Raw genomic sequence first — 15,766 nt, forward strand, 5'->3', positions numbered from 1 at the left:
ATGTCACAAGATAGCACACAGCAGACGATTTCTCTTAATTGAATTAACTATTCAATCGATTCTCGACTGTTTATTTAACTTCAAAAAAAAAATCAGAATCAAACCATCCACATTAACGACCCCCGGGTCTTTTGTGGTCTCTATTGCAAGTTTCTGCTCGAACCTAGGAGTCCGAAGGCTTGAATGGGGAGAGCACCCAAACCTCTTCTACTCCAAGGAACCTTCCACCCCAGTGTTTGAACTGACGACCTTTGGATTGTGAGTCCAACCGCCGCCAGCGATTCCACCGGAGTAGGCTTGGTTTGGTGTGTTGTTTGTACTTATGGCATGGAGACAACTCCTACACCTGGAATGACTTAACGGCCTAACAACCAAGGCCGGGACCGACATTTTACTTCCTCATCCGATGGAAGGTTGCAGCAGATGGGAATCGAACCCAGAATCATCCGCTTACAAAGCGGACAGCGTAACCATTCGACCACGCACTGCCAGCATATTTAACTTAAGTTAGTTGAAATATTGAAAATTTAAGGCACGTTACTAAAATAAAACAAGGAAAAATTAAGGGAGTCCAATATTGGACATCGAAAATCCTAACTTTTCCAAAAGTGGACCCCTACTAATTTAACCTTCAAAAGTGAAGAAAACTGTGAAGTGTGTATTTGAGCAATAGTTTTTCTAAAACATACAATAAATGCCAGTTTTGATCATTTTAACTGTACGTTTTTAAATTTTAAAATTAAAATTAACTGTTTTTATGTTTAAATTTCCATACAAAAAAGCATAACCTTCTCAAATTATTGGCTTAATTTTTGAAACTTTAAACTGTTTTTCAAATAAAATTGCCATTTTTGTACCACCCTAATATGGAGTAGGTCGCCCTTATGGCCAAACAAAAATACAGGTCTATTAATTTCGACCAAAGCACCTCCCAACAAATTTTGAGCCCGATCGGAAAACCTTTTTTTTATCATGCACTGTTCGTGTGGAATTGCTGTGTACAGGTCCACCCTTTAATTTCGCGTATATTAGTTTAGATATATTAAAATTAATGTTTTAAAAAGTAATATAAGTTATCACAAATCTAATTTTCAAAAATCCTGCAGTAAATTGATGTGAGCAGGAAGCAATCGAATAAATACAAACAAAAATCAGATTCAAAGGTTGAAATTATGCTCACAAAATCAAATGTTCAATCCATCCTTCAAAATGTTCATGTTCGTCCTCGCAATGAGTCCAAATCACTCCACAAAAGGTGTCCAAATCACCCACAAAGTATGTTCAAATTGCCCTACAAGGTATGTCCATATAAGGGCAAAGACAAAACTTGTTTTCAAATTTTAAGCTTAATTTTCCAAATTAAAAAAATAAAATTTATTGCTCATTTTATTTGATAGGGTTGTCAGATCATCAATCTTTTGGGTTCCTTGGAAAGGTCTTACAAAAACCACCCTTTTTACAATCTTTCGGACTTTAGTCAAAATCGTTATTTTTAGCATAACTGAGCTTTATAATTTTTAAAAGCGACTTATGGGTCCTCAAGACGGAACGAATGAAACCAGAACGGGCAAAATTGGTTTAACCAGTGCCTATACGTGAAAATTTTTTGGTCAACATCCCACCACACACACCACACAGCAATGGGATGATGTAAGAAGAAGATTCACAATTCCGCATACTTTATTGCAAGATGCTTTAGGTAAACACCGGAAATTTGGTTGAAATTTTAAATAAAGAAAAAATGCTAGAAATCTTTTTATTTTATCTGTTTTCGAAAAGAAGCCGATTATTTGAATCATTTTATAGGCGATAGACTATTTTTCTAAGCTCCAAAACATATTTTTTGTTAAAAAATATTTTTGTTGCAAAATTATCTTGCCTAATTGAGTCACCAATATCAGTGTCTTGAGTTTGTTTATCTTTTGTTCTTTGATCTGACAGGAGGATTTGCAGCTAAACCCACTTTGCCCTGACAGCTTTATGCTGGATTTTGGTCTGACCACGCGGTGGATTGGCAGCCACACCCCCTTGTCGTGAAGGAGATCAAATTAAGATGTCCATTTTTCTAGTGATTTTCTGGCCTTTCCTCCCAGGTCCATAAGATCGGTCAAGGCCCAAGGCCGGTCAAGGCACTGAAAATTGCGAATTGCGAATAAATGATTTATCATTCGACCTTGTCATCAAATGGAAGCTATATCTAATGCCTTCAAAACCTATTACTAGACCATTTAAAAAAAGATGGTTCGAGATATCAGCAAAATTTAGAAATATTACATATGCACTCTTGCCACTCACATTCACACATTCACCAGCCAAATATTGGAAATTGTCATTGCAATTAGGTGCAGTGCGCACTCTTGCCCCGGTTTACTCTATATCATCGCTTGTGTGTCATCTTGTGACACGTTCTATCTTTTTACAGCAGACGTGTACACAAGCGCCGATATGGCTCCAAAAATGAGAACTTCGATGCTTCTGTGCTCTCTTATGCTAACTAGATAGGAAAAACCAGCAAGCTTAGTACAAGAGGCATCGACTTGTAAAAATCTTAAAAGCCCGTTTTAACCATAAATGGTGCGAATTGGGACACATGGGGCGAATTGGGACAGCAGTTTTAACCATGTCAGAGCACAGTATTTTTATTTTTCTGATTGGTTTCGAATAGAACAGACTCATCCCAACAAAATGTGTACACTAGCGTGCCCAGAAAAAATGACCCCTTGGTCCACAAGCAAAAAACGGATCTTTGGGTTATTTAAAGCATCTGTGCAAATTTTGAGAGGAATTGGTTGTGATTAACCCATTGGCGAAAAAAAGTTTTTCATATAAAAATGACTTTTTTAGATCGCTAATAACTTTTAAGGATCGAATTTTACAGCTTTGGTATGTTCTACAAAGTTGTAGAGCATTACATTTCCTATAAGAATCTCACTTTCTAGAATATTTGAATGACAGTAGCGCACCCTGCAGACAAAACCGTTATTGAGGTTTTCATACATTTTTAGATTTTTTCCATACAAACATCACCTCCGAGTATCAATGGGTAAATGTTGACCGATGTTGCTCATATTTGGCCCAGAGTTTTAAAATAGCTCAAGGAACAATATTCAGCTTGTGAAGCGAGGTTTTGAAAAAATCCCATATTCTGGGCACCCTGGTGTACACCCATTTCCTAATATAAAACGTTACTTAATCCACCTTTAGGTGGTTGGTGCCTTCCTCACATTCATAAAGCAAAGACACTACACATCCTCAAAAAAGTGTATAAATAACACTTATTTTTTTATCAAATTATCTGAGATCCGGCCTCAAAAAAGTGTATCAAAAACACTAAAGTACTTATAACTTTTAATAGGGTTGTCAGATCTTCAATCTTTTGGGCTTGTTGGAAAGGTCTTATGATTACCTATCCAACGGTCGCATGATAGATCCGGACAACTTTTTTATCAAAATATTTGAGATCCGGCTTTAAAAAAGTCTATAAATAACACTTAAGAGCTCATAACTGTTGATGGGGTTGTCAGATCTTCAATCTTTTTAATGCGTTGGAAAGGTCTTTCAAATACCTTTCTAATAATATATAGCATGACGGGTTTTCTTACAAAAACCACCCTTTTTACAATCTTCCGAAGTTTAGCTAAAATCGTTTTTTTAGCATAACTTTTAAAGTACTTTTCTAAACTTCATAATATTAACTAGGGTCTTGTGGGACCCCAAGACGGATCGAATGAGACCAAAACGGTTTAAATCGGTTCAGCCAGTCCGGAGATAACCGAGCCACGTAGCCCAGTGGTAACTAGGGACCTACATAGGGAAATGAAATGTTCTGGAAGAAATTTCAAACACCCAAAGTCATTAAAATTTAAGGTTGAAAAACTTGTAGTTTTTCTTTCGTGCTGGCACTTTTTTTATACCGAACAAGCACAAACATAACAAAAACTACCAGATTTTTATCAACAACAGTTTTACAATACTTGTAATTGTTATAAGTCTCGTTTTTTTGCCAAAACTATTTTAAATTGATTCCAACCTTGTTCTTGCATGATCTTGTTGCTCGATTGGAACCCCGATTTGACAGTTCGATTGGAACCCTGAGAGTGACATTTCGCCTCTCCATATAGGCTCTCTAGTGGTAACGCTTCCGCCTCGTAAGCGGTAGATCGGGGTTCAAATCCCGGCTCGGACCAACACAACTGGTGATCTTTTCCCTTCTGGAATCGATTGCTTAGTAAAGGGAAGGTAGTGTATCGTCACAAACTGGACCTTATCACGACACCTTAGGGAGGCGACCTATGGAATGTTAACATTAACCTTAACATGTTAACATTAAGTTGAGAATGAAACTGCCACTGAATCCGCTTTGTAAATACCGGCCCCGATACTCTTTAAGGGTGTTCCCCTCAGGAACTGGGAAAGATTTACTTATGTTTTTCGGTGCACGGACTCACATCCAGACACACGCACAGACATTTGTTCAGAATTTGATTCTGAGTCGATAGGTATACGTGAAGGTGGGTCTACGAGGTCAAATAAAGAAGTTCATTTTTCGAGTGATTTTAAAGCCTTTCCTCATTGAGGTGAGGAAGGCAAAACCTTCAAGTGCTCTAAACATTACTGTCCCTATACAGACTGTAGTTCCGATTCGTCCTAGAAGACGGTAAGGGTTTCATATTTTTTGAATGAATTTTAAATGTTTTCTATACATATTTAAAACAAAAAAAAGATCTCGTGGAGGTCTTTTGCAGCATTTTTTTGAAAAATGTTCGAAACTCAATCTAATTTTTTTTTCTTTGTTTTCTACAGTGAGTTTAAGTCAATTTTGCTCAAAGTTCTAGAACAAAGCTATTTTTTTACCCACATGCTGAAGAGATACAGGCTCAAGTGTCTATTTTTTTAGTTACTTTTAGGTGGTCAGAAATTTTGGGTTAACAAAATCAACAATTGATTGTTGAAAAATGCGGTGTAAAAAATTAACCCATACTTTAAGTTAAATTAACCAAGATTTTCTTAGATTTGCCCTGGCCGGTCTCTCCGCGTTGCACAACATCGCCCACACGGTGGCGGGTGTGTGGCAAACTACGACCTGGATCTTCTTTTATGTTCAATGGAGCCGCACGATGATTTGTGGACAACAGTTAAAATCTTTTAGCGCCAGCATTGCCAACGCCTGGTGAGGTTGATTTGTTGATGATGTACCGGAGAGCAGCAGCAGAGAGAACAAACAAAAAATGAGTAATTTTAGAACATCGAGAGAAATATGACGACGGTGATGGGCGAATGAACCAACAAATCGAACGTTACACGATATATATTTACCCACAACAGGTGCCACGTACAGAAGCATCTGAGCTAGGGAGGCTTTTCTGCAGGTGGCCTCGAATCTACTCATCTTGGACAAGGTTTTTTTTCGGGAGAGGACTTTGGGAGGTTGCTGTGAAGCTTAGGAAGGAAAAACTAAACTTTTGGCGGTAGGATAGTTAGAGTTGGAAGCTGGATTGCGAATTGTAGGGGAAGGTGGGGCAAGACGACCATATGGGGCAAGAGGAACAATCGCTCCTACGGCCGTAATTTGTGCAATTTTGATTATTTCCAGTATGAGGAATTGTTGCTAGCAATGCAATTAGCTGATTCTACTACCACATAACCGCCAAAATGACGTAAACGCCACGGGGCATAAGATTTAATGAAGTTTTTTTCGAAACCTTTGTTTTCTTATAATATTTGGAAAGTACAAAATAAGGCTTAGGGTTCGTTTTAAGGCTCATTTTATCAAAATGCTATTTTTCCTAGATCAGTAGTGTCCCTACAAATGACATGCACCTATTACAAAGTATGATTTAACTTTTGGTTATTTTTGTTGAGAGCTTTTAAAAATCTTGTTCAGGTGGGGCAAGTGTACCATATGGATTTTTAGTATGGAAAAATTACGAATTGCTGCAACAACATATTTTATTGGGAAATAAATACATGAAAGTACTTAAAAACTGATAAACAATCGTTAAAAAAAAATTGTACATACAAAGTATAGTGATATTATGAAAATTTACTATTTATCATCGAAGTAGTATTTTTTTCGTAAAAACGATAAAATTTTTAGTAAAATATTATTATTTAATCTAAAAATGGAAGAAACCATTCAAATACATTCTAATCTGATGTATCTAAGTGATAACAGTTCAATTGTTAGCAAATTACCATATTTTTCATGCATTGTTCCTCTTGCCCCAACGGGTTGCTCGTCTTGCCCCATTAGTTGAGTAGAACGTACGGAAAATCAAAAATTTTAAAATCAATTTTTCACATTAAAAACAGGATTTTTAAAAACTTGTTTAAACAAAGTCTTAGTCAAGACCTAGAATAAGATGATTATAATAAAATCCGACAGATTTTTTAACTTTTTAATGGGTTATAACGAGCATTTCCTTAGCTTGTTACACTTGCCCCACTTTCCCCTATACGGGTCTGATCATTCGACATACCTTTTCCAGTGTCGGTTTTGTCCTTGTCCATCGTGTCGCAGTCAGGGTCAGATGTTCATAACATTAAGTTTTGCTGCAGTTTTCTGTACAGACACCGGTTTCTTCCTTTCGACTTATGTACTATCACGCTTATTTATAGCAAAATTTTCGTTGACGCATTCCTCCTCTCGTTAGCCGCACTAAGTAAAAATTCTCTTCTGCAGAATTTTTCTCGTGGACGAGCACAATTTTCGGTTTTTATTCGCTTTCTTTCACCGATTTTTTCTTCCCTCAAACTCACTCACTTGCTCAATGTCAAAAATATCTCATTTTACCATCCCGTCTGACAAATGGATCTTTTCCTTTTTTTCCTCGAACTAAACTAGGCTAAACCGCCTAACCGTTGTCACTGAGAAGCCGCGTTTTTGGGGCCCAAATCAAAATGCACCTGCACTTGGATGCTGCAGCTGGTGGTCCAGAGCTGACTCCCGATCGAGAGCACTTGTTACGCGTACGTTCCGCGCGGGATCATGCGATGCGTGCGCGACGGCCAATTAATCGCCAAAGTGTGTGGCGTGAAGAAAAATCGTACAGGACCACGGCAGAACGGAACGTGGAAAAGGAAAACAAGGATTAAACCCGACAAAAGGAGCAGCAACAGCAAAAAAAAAACTTGTAAAAACGAAAAAATCTGAACACAAAAACACCAACGTTTTGTGTGCAAATCTCAACGCTCGAAGAAACAGAGTAAAATATATCGCATTGGACTTGGTCGCGAACGACGACGACTTGGCGATTTCGGCCCACAGTTTTCGTGTATTTCGTGAGATTCGGGTTAGTTGGTGAGCTAGTGTCTGTGGCCCGGAACAGCTACTACTGGCTACTAGCAGCGTAGTTGTTGGTGTTTGAATTTGAGTTTTCCTCACACGAAGCGCGCGCAGCTTTTTTCACGTTTTCCTCTCTTTCTCTCGATGATCTCTTTTAAATTTTTCTACCCGCGTTTTTCCTTCTGCTTCTTTTGGTGGTTATTGGATCCGTCGTCATCTATCTTTTGGTTGACTGATTTTTCAGCTTCAGTGGAGTTGGTGGTACGTTTGGCACGACTCGTAATTCGTCTCACGGTCAATGGTTACTAGTATTCGAGAATGATTTCGAAGATAAGTCGAAAAGGGATGCTTTTATGATCCAATTTAATTTCTGAATGAATCCTACTTAGCGGTTGACAAGCTTTTACAAAGTTGTTTCTTGTCTTATTTTATACATTTAGATGAGAATTGACGCATAAATTTAAATGTTTCCAATAAATAATACAGGAATTTAGAATAAAAACATAAAAATTGATATCTCAAAAATTTTCTAGATGAAACGTTTCCTGGAGCGTTTCGCACTTTGAAGCATAGAAAAGCCTAAAAAAAATCATTTGAAAGTAACGATGACTATTTTTTTATGTTAAAGTCTGCCCAGAAAGCACGCCGTGTTATAGGCTAGTATGGATTTGTGATTCAAAATGTTTTTTAGTCATGCCATACGTATGAAAAAAATGACAAAAAAATCACTTAAAACCTGGACAGATATACAAAAAAAAAATAACAAATATTATATAAATTTGAAATAAAAAATCAACTTTCACTAAAACTGCACTGCGTATGATCGCATAAATGTCCCATATGCATTTTCATCGTTTTTGAGTTAATGATGCAGTTTGGTTCAAAATCTTGTGCTCTTTCAGAAAAGCCTATAACATCCAGTACTTTATTCTAGAAATCAGGAGGAAATCCAGTTTTTTCACGAAAACTTAACACGTAGCCTTATGTGTGGGACAAACTTCTCAGCATGCTGTTTTTGCATATGGGACATTTATGCGAACATGGGCAGTGCAATTTAAGCGATCATTAGATTAGACGCAACTTAAACTTTGAAGTTTAATTTAACATTCCCAACCATTCGTGCATTACAAATAATGTTTTGAAAAAAAAGGTGCAGTGTTAATGCCATGAGGATAACAAGCATGGCGAAGGACTTTACATACTTGAATAGCCCGTCCCGAGATGGATTTGGATTGCTACTCTGTTTAGAGCCTTAAGACGAAGTTCTTCGACAAAAGTATATTATTTTCCACACAAATCAAAACAAAGAATAAAAATTTCTTGGATGTTTTGGAGCTTTACTACAAATCCTTAACTAAAACTTTTAAGCCAATAAGTCAACATTAGATATATTTCTGTGTCTTTTCTTAGTTAGACTTAGACTGTATGGTTCAATGCGATCGAATTGGTTGAGTTGACCTGAACAATTGTCAATTTTTGCAGGTTGTGTAATGTGACTCACATTGCTTACCCAATTCTCAACAAAATCTCGAACGCAATCTAGCTTTTCATGTACATTTTCCCCTCCCCTACTCAAATCGCTCATCATTCGAGCTTTGCCAATCCCTATCAAACGCATCTAAATTACTGACAACGCGTAAACAGAAGTGCGGACGTTTTATTTATATCTTCTCAGAATGAATGAAGCTAAACGGTTCAGCATTGCACTTTACAGCTTCCCGTGCAGGATAAATAACACGGGAATACCACATTTTGGTATTACTTGGGCAAATAACAGAGACCAAAATGTGCCCTTGGTTGCCCAGCAATATACAAATTCTTGTGTGTGGAAGATCACAACAATACCAAAACAATTATTTTAAGAGTAAAATAAGACCTTAAAATTAAACCATTGCAATACCATGTTAGGGTAATCCAGATTTTTAAACATTGCTTGAATACCAAACTTTGGTATTTATTTTTTGGGTTGTATTCCCACGCCCTTGGAACATCAGATTTTGGTATTCCTGTGGTCTTCCACATACATGATTCTGGTATGAATTCATGGTATTTTACCATCTATTAATAGGCAAACAAGAGTTTTTTAGTGCAGCAGTTACAGTTAGTGAAAAAACTAACTTAATCCTCCTATGTTGTAGATGCCTTCTTCACTTTACCTTTACCAATAATGGGTACCGTAAACTGGGGTGACTTTGATAGCCCGGGGTGACTTTGATAGGTTTTGCAAATGCCCGTCAAATTAATATTTAAACATTTTTTAGAATTTTGAGTATGTAAGCATTAAGGGAAAGCTTATTATCGAACATATATGCAAAAATGTGACTGTTACATTGGATGTATCAAAAATAGTGGCCAAATCAAATTTCTATCAATGTCACCCCGGGCTATCAAAGTCACCCCAGTTTACGGTATTATAATAGTGGTTTGGACACAAATTTCAGCTATTTTTTTAGATCTTGAGCAAAACAGTACACACATAAAACTTCAGTGATAATAACTCGAGGCAAGGTTGGCAGATTTTTATTGTTTTGGACTATTTAGAAAGGTCTTTCAATTACTTCACCAACGATGGGTTGGATGATGGATCAGGACATCGTTTACATGCATTTAAGTGAATGTGAGATCCGGATATATGTGAAAACCCATTTTTAAACATAACTTTTGAACTACTTATTGAAACTTCAAACAATTCATTAGCGATGTATGGGACCCTAAACCAAGTCGAATGCAACAGGTTTCATCAAAATCGGTTCAGGCAGTTCTGAGAACACTCAGTGAGAATTTTGGTCACACACACACACACACACACACACACACACACACACACACACACACACACACACACACACACACACACACACACACCAAAATGTGGTGTCCGATCATTGACAAATTTTACAATTTGGCAATATCAAAACAATACCTAAATTTGGTATGAACAGCAAATTTTGTTGTTTAAGAAAATTTGGTATTGATACCAGAGAAAGGTGTTATTTACCCATGCTCGGGTTCAGCACCACAAGAGTTTTCGAAGTGCTTTATTTTCACTATCAGCGCTGCCATACACGCATTGCTGGCATTCATCCGGGCCCCTCGCGGTCCATTAATTTATTTACTCTATCGCGCTTTATTTGTGTTTAATTCCCCCGTATCTGATGGGAACTTTTCGGAAATAGCTTATGGGACGCACTAATTCGTCTCAATGTTAGCCGTGGGTTTCTATTTTCATTGACACTCAGAGTGGTGGAAAGTGATGCAACTTGGCTAATTATAGTATGAAATGGACCAAAAAGAATATTGGAAAGTAGATGGGTTTCAACTTCTTGATTGTTAGTTATTTGTATCAACTAAAGGTATTGTTTTGGTTTTTTTTTCTGCTGCCACAATCATAGGGAGGTAGGATTTTTTTAATTTGGCAATTTGAAATGTATTGACTGTCATGGCATAATTACATATTTTTTCATGTTTTTTTTTCAAATACATAGATAGGATCAAAACAAGTCATCCAAGAGTGTTAATTGTCCGAAGGAATCGTATCGACATGCTACAATGTTGGATTTTTTTTTAATTTTGGTACTTTTCGAGCTACAGTGAACTCTCTCGTTACCGATATTGAAGGGACCGTCGAGAGCGGGAGTTATTAAATTATGGATCGAAAATACAAAGCAATCTATGTGAAGGGACTGAAAAATTTATTGACAGCTGGAGCAATATTGATATCGAGAAGATCGACAGCCAGAGAGTCCACTGTATTTCAACAAATAAATTAAAGCGTTGATTTTTTGAGAGGCAAAAAAACGTACCGAAAATTTAGACAGCTGTCAAAATTACAGGATTTGTTCTATAGGAACGTGATGTCCACTACACAACCCTTTAAACAGAATTTAGTTTCGTTGATAAGTACCTGAGAAATTGTGAAATCCGTAAAATTAGCTTTAACCCAATCTCACCCGCCATACCCAATGTCGCTCCCACTGACTTAACATCTATTCTATCTATCTTCTTCTTCTATATAAATAAAAAAATCGACGGGTTTGTTCGAATGCGAATCAGTTCAATACGGAGCGTCGGATCGAGGTGCTCTTTGTTGCGTTGGGTTCGTTTAAGTCCAAGGAAGGTTCTTACGCCAAAAAGTTACAACTTTGGCCATCCTGGAACCGATTCCGGAAAATCTGCCGATTGTATGGGAAAAGTTACGAGTATTCAAATTTTGATAACAGGAGGCTGAATAAGCAAAAGAGTTAAAAACGTCAACAAACAAACAAAAAACGGCAGAATGAAGTTTGTAGGGTAAGGCTTGTCTAATAAAAACAATATCTTGAGAAGAGACCTCGTAATGTTATGCAGCAGATTCAAATCAATTTGTTAACCATAATGGGATTATGGTTTCGAATAGAGATATGTATGATCACGTCAACTCTTGTTCACGTGATACAGTATACAGATTAGAGTGTAACAAAAATGACTTTTTGGCGGGCATTCAGGGGTTTGTTCCGGTAGACATACTGAGCCCAAATCCCAAATATGAGTTTGGTTGGCCTCCGAGGAGTGGACTGTACTTTTCGCGGCGACCGGACGTTTCGGATAGGAGCAAAAATGCGACCGCTCGATTCAACGTGTAAAACTCGACTCAACTCTTGTTTATTCTGTGTAAAAGTGTGTATGTGTGTGTGAGTGTGTAAGTGTATCTCCGTCATCTCTTAAGAGATTGTTGTTCGCACAGGCAGACTAGGGATGCTCAATTCTGTACAACATGTTTGATTGGACGTAACAGGAGCTGGCGCTTTGCATTTGAATTTTAAATGGGTAAACCCGTGAAAAAAAAACATTTTCAAAAATGTCAACTTTTGAAGTTTGGAGCTCGGTACAGACCTTCAAAGTTAATCATTTTTTCGAAAAATCGGTCCCGGCAAAATCAAATGGCGTCTTGGGCGTCGCGAGGTGCGACGCATATCTTTTTTGCCGGGGACGATTTTTTGAAAATATGTTAATCTTTGAAGGTCTGTACCGAGAGCTCCAGGTTGCTCCAAACTTCAATGTTATATATACCAAAAGATGCGCAAGGATCTGGCCTACAGCTGGCCAGTGATGTTTAAAATAAACGCTTCAGTGGCTAAAATGCCTCAAAAAGTCACATTTTTGCAAATAAAAAAATAATTTACGGGTTAAATCCCATTTAAAATTCAAATGCAAAGCGCTAGCTCCTGTTACATCCAATCAAGCTTATAATTGGGATTTGGAAAAAAAACCCGTGAATGCCCGCCAAAAAGTCATTTTTGTTACATCCTAATACAGATACAGCAATACAGTCAACTCTCTGGTTGTCGATCTTCTCGATCTCAATATTGCCTCCATCTACCGATGATTCCTTAAAACTGCGCACTTCGATTTTCTTCTATCCTCTATTTCTCTCTCTTGGCAATATTTCCGGTTGTCAATATTTTCACTTTCCCATAACTTGCATGGGAAACATCCATAAACCACGAGGACACCTTATGGGGGAGGGGAGGTGGGCGATTTTCCACGCTCCATACAAAAAAGATTTTATTTGTATGGAAATTGTCCACGATAAGGGAGGGGGGTCCACGTGGTTTGTGGATGGTCCCATGGAAATTTTTCTTTGCAAAACAATGTTCTAAAGAGTGTTTGACATTTGTTTTTTTTTTTAATTTTTACATTGATTTCCAGAGAGTTGACAAACATACGAAAAGTGAAACTTTTCAGCACTTGTTTCCAAATGTTTTACTTTTCGAAACTGGTTGATTTGTTGACTCATTTTGAAGGCAAACGAAGAATTGATTAGTCACATGGACGTTTCACTTAAAACCTATTCAAAGAGTTTAAAAATGTGTGCAATCGTTGCAAAACTCGATTTTTTCAGCACTGGTTTTATTCATCCAAGTGCTGAAAAAATATCATTTTGCAACATGTTACATGAACTACTAATGCTTTAATTCTTTAAACTACTAAGCAATAATTATTATTTTTTTTATAAATCTGAATCAGTCTTATACGAGGGGTATTTTCTCATCTTATAGTTTCATTCAACACACGGCGCAGTGGCGTGCTTCTACGGGGAGGGTGAACATGCACGTGGTGAATTTAGTGAATTCTTATTGGATTCATTTGGGTTTACGATCTGTCATTTGGGTGCACTTTGTTGTTTTCTTTACTGTCAGTAACACCAGACACCTAATGTGTTGTCATGCACAAAGATTGTAAACATTTTGGGTTGTGTGTACTGTATACATGATGAAGCCGTGACTTTGTGAACAATGTGCACCAGTTTACAAAATTTAATTCAATAAGAATAGGTTTAACTCAGAACGGATTCGTTCCTTTGACGGTTTTCACGTTTAACGACGACTATCAAACATATTGACTGACATGTCTCTGTACAAAATACGGTGAGTGAAGGAGCAATTTGATTAAATTAATTGAAAGTGATTAACTTTCTTCTTTGCACTTTTTCCTTTAGAGTGGCTGGCCTCGAAGACATTTTGCAGCAGGATGAAATAGACTTAAAAGAGCTAAGAAACTTTTGCTTTTACGGTAAACGAGCGTGAACAATACGCCCACTTTTGCGTTGAAACCAACCTGTTGGAATCGTAATTTGTTATGTTTTTTTAAGGCATTCCGGATTGTAGCGGGCTACGGTCGACATGTTGGAAGCTTTTGCTTGGTTATTTGGGCCCGAAGAGAGACACTTGGTCTGCAACGTTGGCTAAAAAGAGGGAGCTTTACAAGCAGTTTATTGGTTTGTACCGTCTTGAGCTTGATGCGGATGAATCATCCTGACTGTGATATGGTTACATTTTAGAGGAAATGGTCATTCCGCCGGGAGAGCAGAACGGTGCCGCTTGTGTTGACCATCCGCTGAGTGATGGACCGGAGAGCAACTGGAACACATTCTTCAAAGACAACGAAGTGCTTCTGCAAATCGATAAGGATGTTCGGCGCCTTTGTCCGGATATTTCGTTCTTTCAGCAAGCTACCGAATTCCCATGCGAATCTGTCGTGAGTCACAATCGGGAACGGAAGTTGCACGTACGGGTGGCTCCTTCAACACTAAGCTCTGCAAATGTGGAACGGAAGGGCTTGGGAATGACCAAGGTTTGTAAACAAGTTAAATTCATTTAATATCATCGACTAATCCACTAATAATTCGTTGATCGTTGATTTAATTCGACTAACAATCATCATTCAATGGATGATAGCAAGTAAGTTTGTAGACATGACTCAAAAAAAAAAAGTTTCAATAATAATGCAACTTTTCCCAGATAAATCTCATAACAAAGCGAGCCATCGAAAACTATCAAGCGATGGACGCAGGCCAAGAAGCTCACTGGGAGGTCGTAGAACGGATACTGTTCCTGTACGCAAAGCTGAACCCCGGTCAGGGTTATGTCCAGGGCATGAACGAAATAATCGGACCAATTTACTACGTGCTCGCGTCCGATCCGAACGTCGAGTATCGCCAGTACGCAGAAGCCGACTGTTTCTTTTGCTTTACGGCGCTAATGGGAGAAATTAGGGACTTTTTCATCAAAACTCTGGACGAATCCGAGGGCGGTATCAAATTTATGATGGCCAGGTTGTCGAACATGCTGAAGGATAAGGACCCGGAAGTGTGGAATCGGCTCAGGGACCAGGAACTATACCCACAGTACTACAGCTTCCGGTGGCTGACACTGTTACTGTCGCAGGAATTTCCACTGCCAGATGTACTGCGAATCTGGGATTCGGTTTTTGCCGACGAAAAGAGATACGACTTTTTGGTGAAAGTCTGCTGCGCTATGATAATGTGAGTTGACTATGCCTATCATAATGAAATTTCAGTAACCTTCATGCTTCTTTCTAGCTTACTCCGGGAACAAATACTAGATAATGACTTTGCTTGCAACGTGAAACTTTTGCAGAACTTCCCTCCAATGGATATCAAAGTTGTACTAAGGAAAGCAACGAGCCTTGACTAGAGTTTTTTTAAGCAAAAATACTGTGTGTACTATCTTTCTCAGCATCACAAAAATGCATTTTAGAGCACGAAGAGCAAATCTTGTTTTTATTCAGTTTATCGATAGCCAGATCAGCGAAAATTGTATATCATGAATGCATGATCATAGTTTAAGGAATACTTTTTTTCTGAATATATTCGCATTTTATATTTCCCTAACTATTTGTGTTTTATTTGAAACTTTTAGGGATCAAATCTCGGTCGGTCTCCTTGAAATTGTGACTTCGGGAAAGATTCTAGAACATGAACAAAAAACGACTTAAATCAGGTTGGATTCGAACTCGCACCATCCAAGTAGGGAACTGGGACGAACACGCCGGATGGTACACGCCGTGGCTTTTCAGAATGAGCCTAAGACATTATTGCCAGCAATTTTTTGCACTATTATTGCAATAGAAAACGTACCTGGTAGCACTAGGCATTGAAGAAGAAGACAGCGTGAATTTGCCGAAAGTGCGGCGCTCCGT

At 38.0% G+C, this 15,766-nt stretch overlaps 2 protein-coding genes across 5 annotated transcripts in view; one reads left to right on the forward strand and one right to left on the reverse strand.

The window, feature by feature from the left end:
* Nucleotides 1-7,211, reverse strand: part of LOC6030836 (trichohyalin) — a 41,112-nt gene extending 33,901 nt beyond the window's left edge. For 2 of the 3 annotated variants that reach the window (XM_038264242.1, XM_038264241.1), the window contains exon 1: nt 5,317-5,404. In XM_038264242.1, the coding sequence (XP_038120170.1) occupies nt 5,317-5,389 (73 nt within the window). In that variant the 5' untranslated portion in view covers nt 5,390-5,404. Of the gene's footprint in view, nt 1-5,316; nt 5,405-6,479 lie in introns of those variants that run through there. The other variant, XM_038264245.1, reaches the window with a different exon arrangement.
* Nucleotides 7,212-13,444: 6,233 nt separating this feature from the next.
* LOC119770449 (TBC1 domain family member 13) lies at nt 13,445-15,458 on the forward strand. Of its 2 annotated transcripts, XM_038265380.1 has the most exons (7): nt 13,445-13,692; nt 13,764-13,837; nt 13,917-14,042; nt 14,106-14,398; nt 14,503-14,505; nt 14,566-15,089; nt 15,147-15,458. In XM_038265380.1, the coding sequence occupies exons 1-7, from the start codon at nt 13,673-13,675 to the stop codon at nt 15,259-15,261; spliced, it is 1,155 nt and encodes a 384-aa protein (XP_038121308.1). In that variant the 5' UTR covers nt 13,445-13,672; the 3' UTR covers nt 15,262-15,458. The 2 variants fall into 2 exon arrangements, with proteins under 2 accessions (XP_038121308.1, XP_038121309.1); XM_038265381.1 differs by lacking the exon at nt 14,503-14,505.
* Nucleotides 15,459-15,766: the final 308 nt, after the last annotated feature.

The sequence above is a fragment of the Culex quinquefasciatus genome, chromosome 3, assembly GCF_015732765.1.
Source record: "Culex quinquefasciatus strain JHB chromosome 3, VPISU_Cqui_1.0_pri_paternal, whole genome shotgun sequence".
In the NCBI taxonomy this organism is placed as follows: Eukaryota; Metazoa; Arthropoda; class Insecta; order Diptera; family Culicidae; genus Culex; species Culex quinquefasciatus.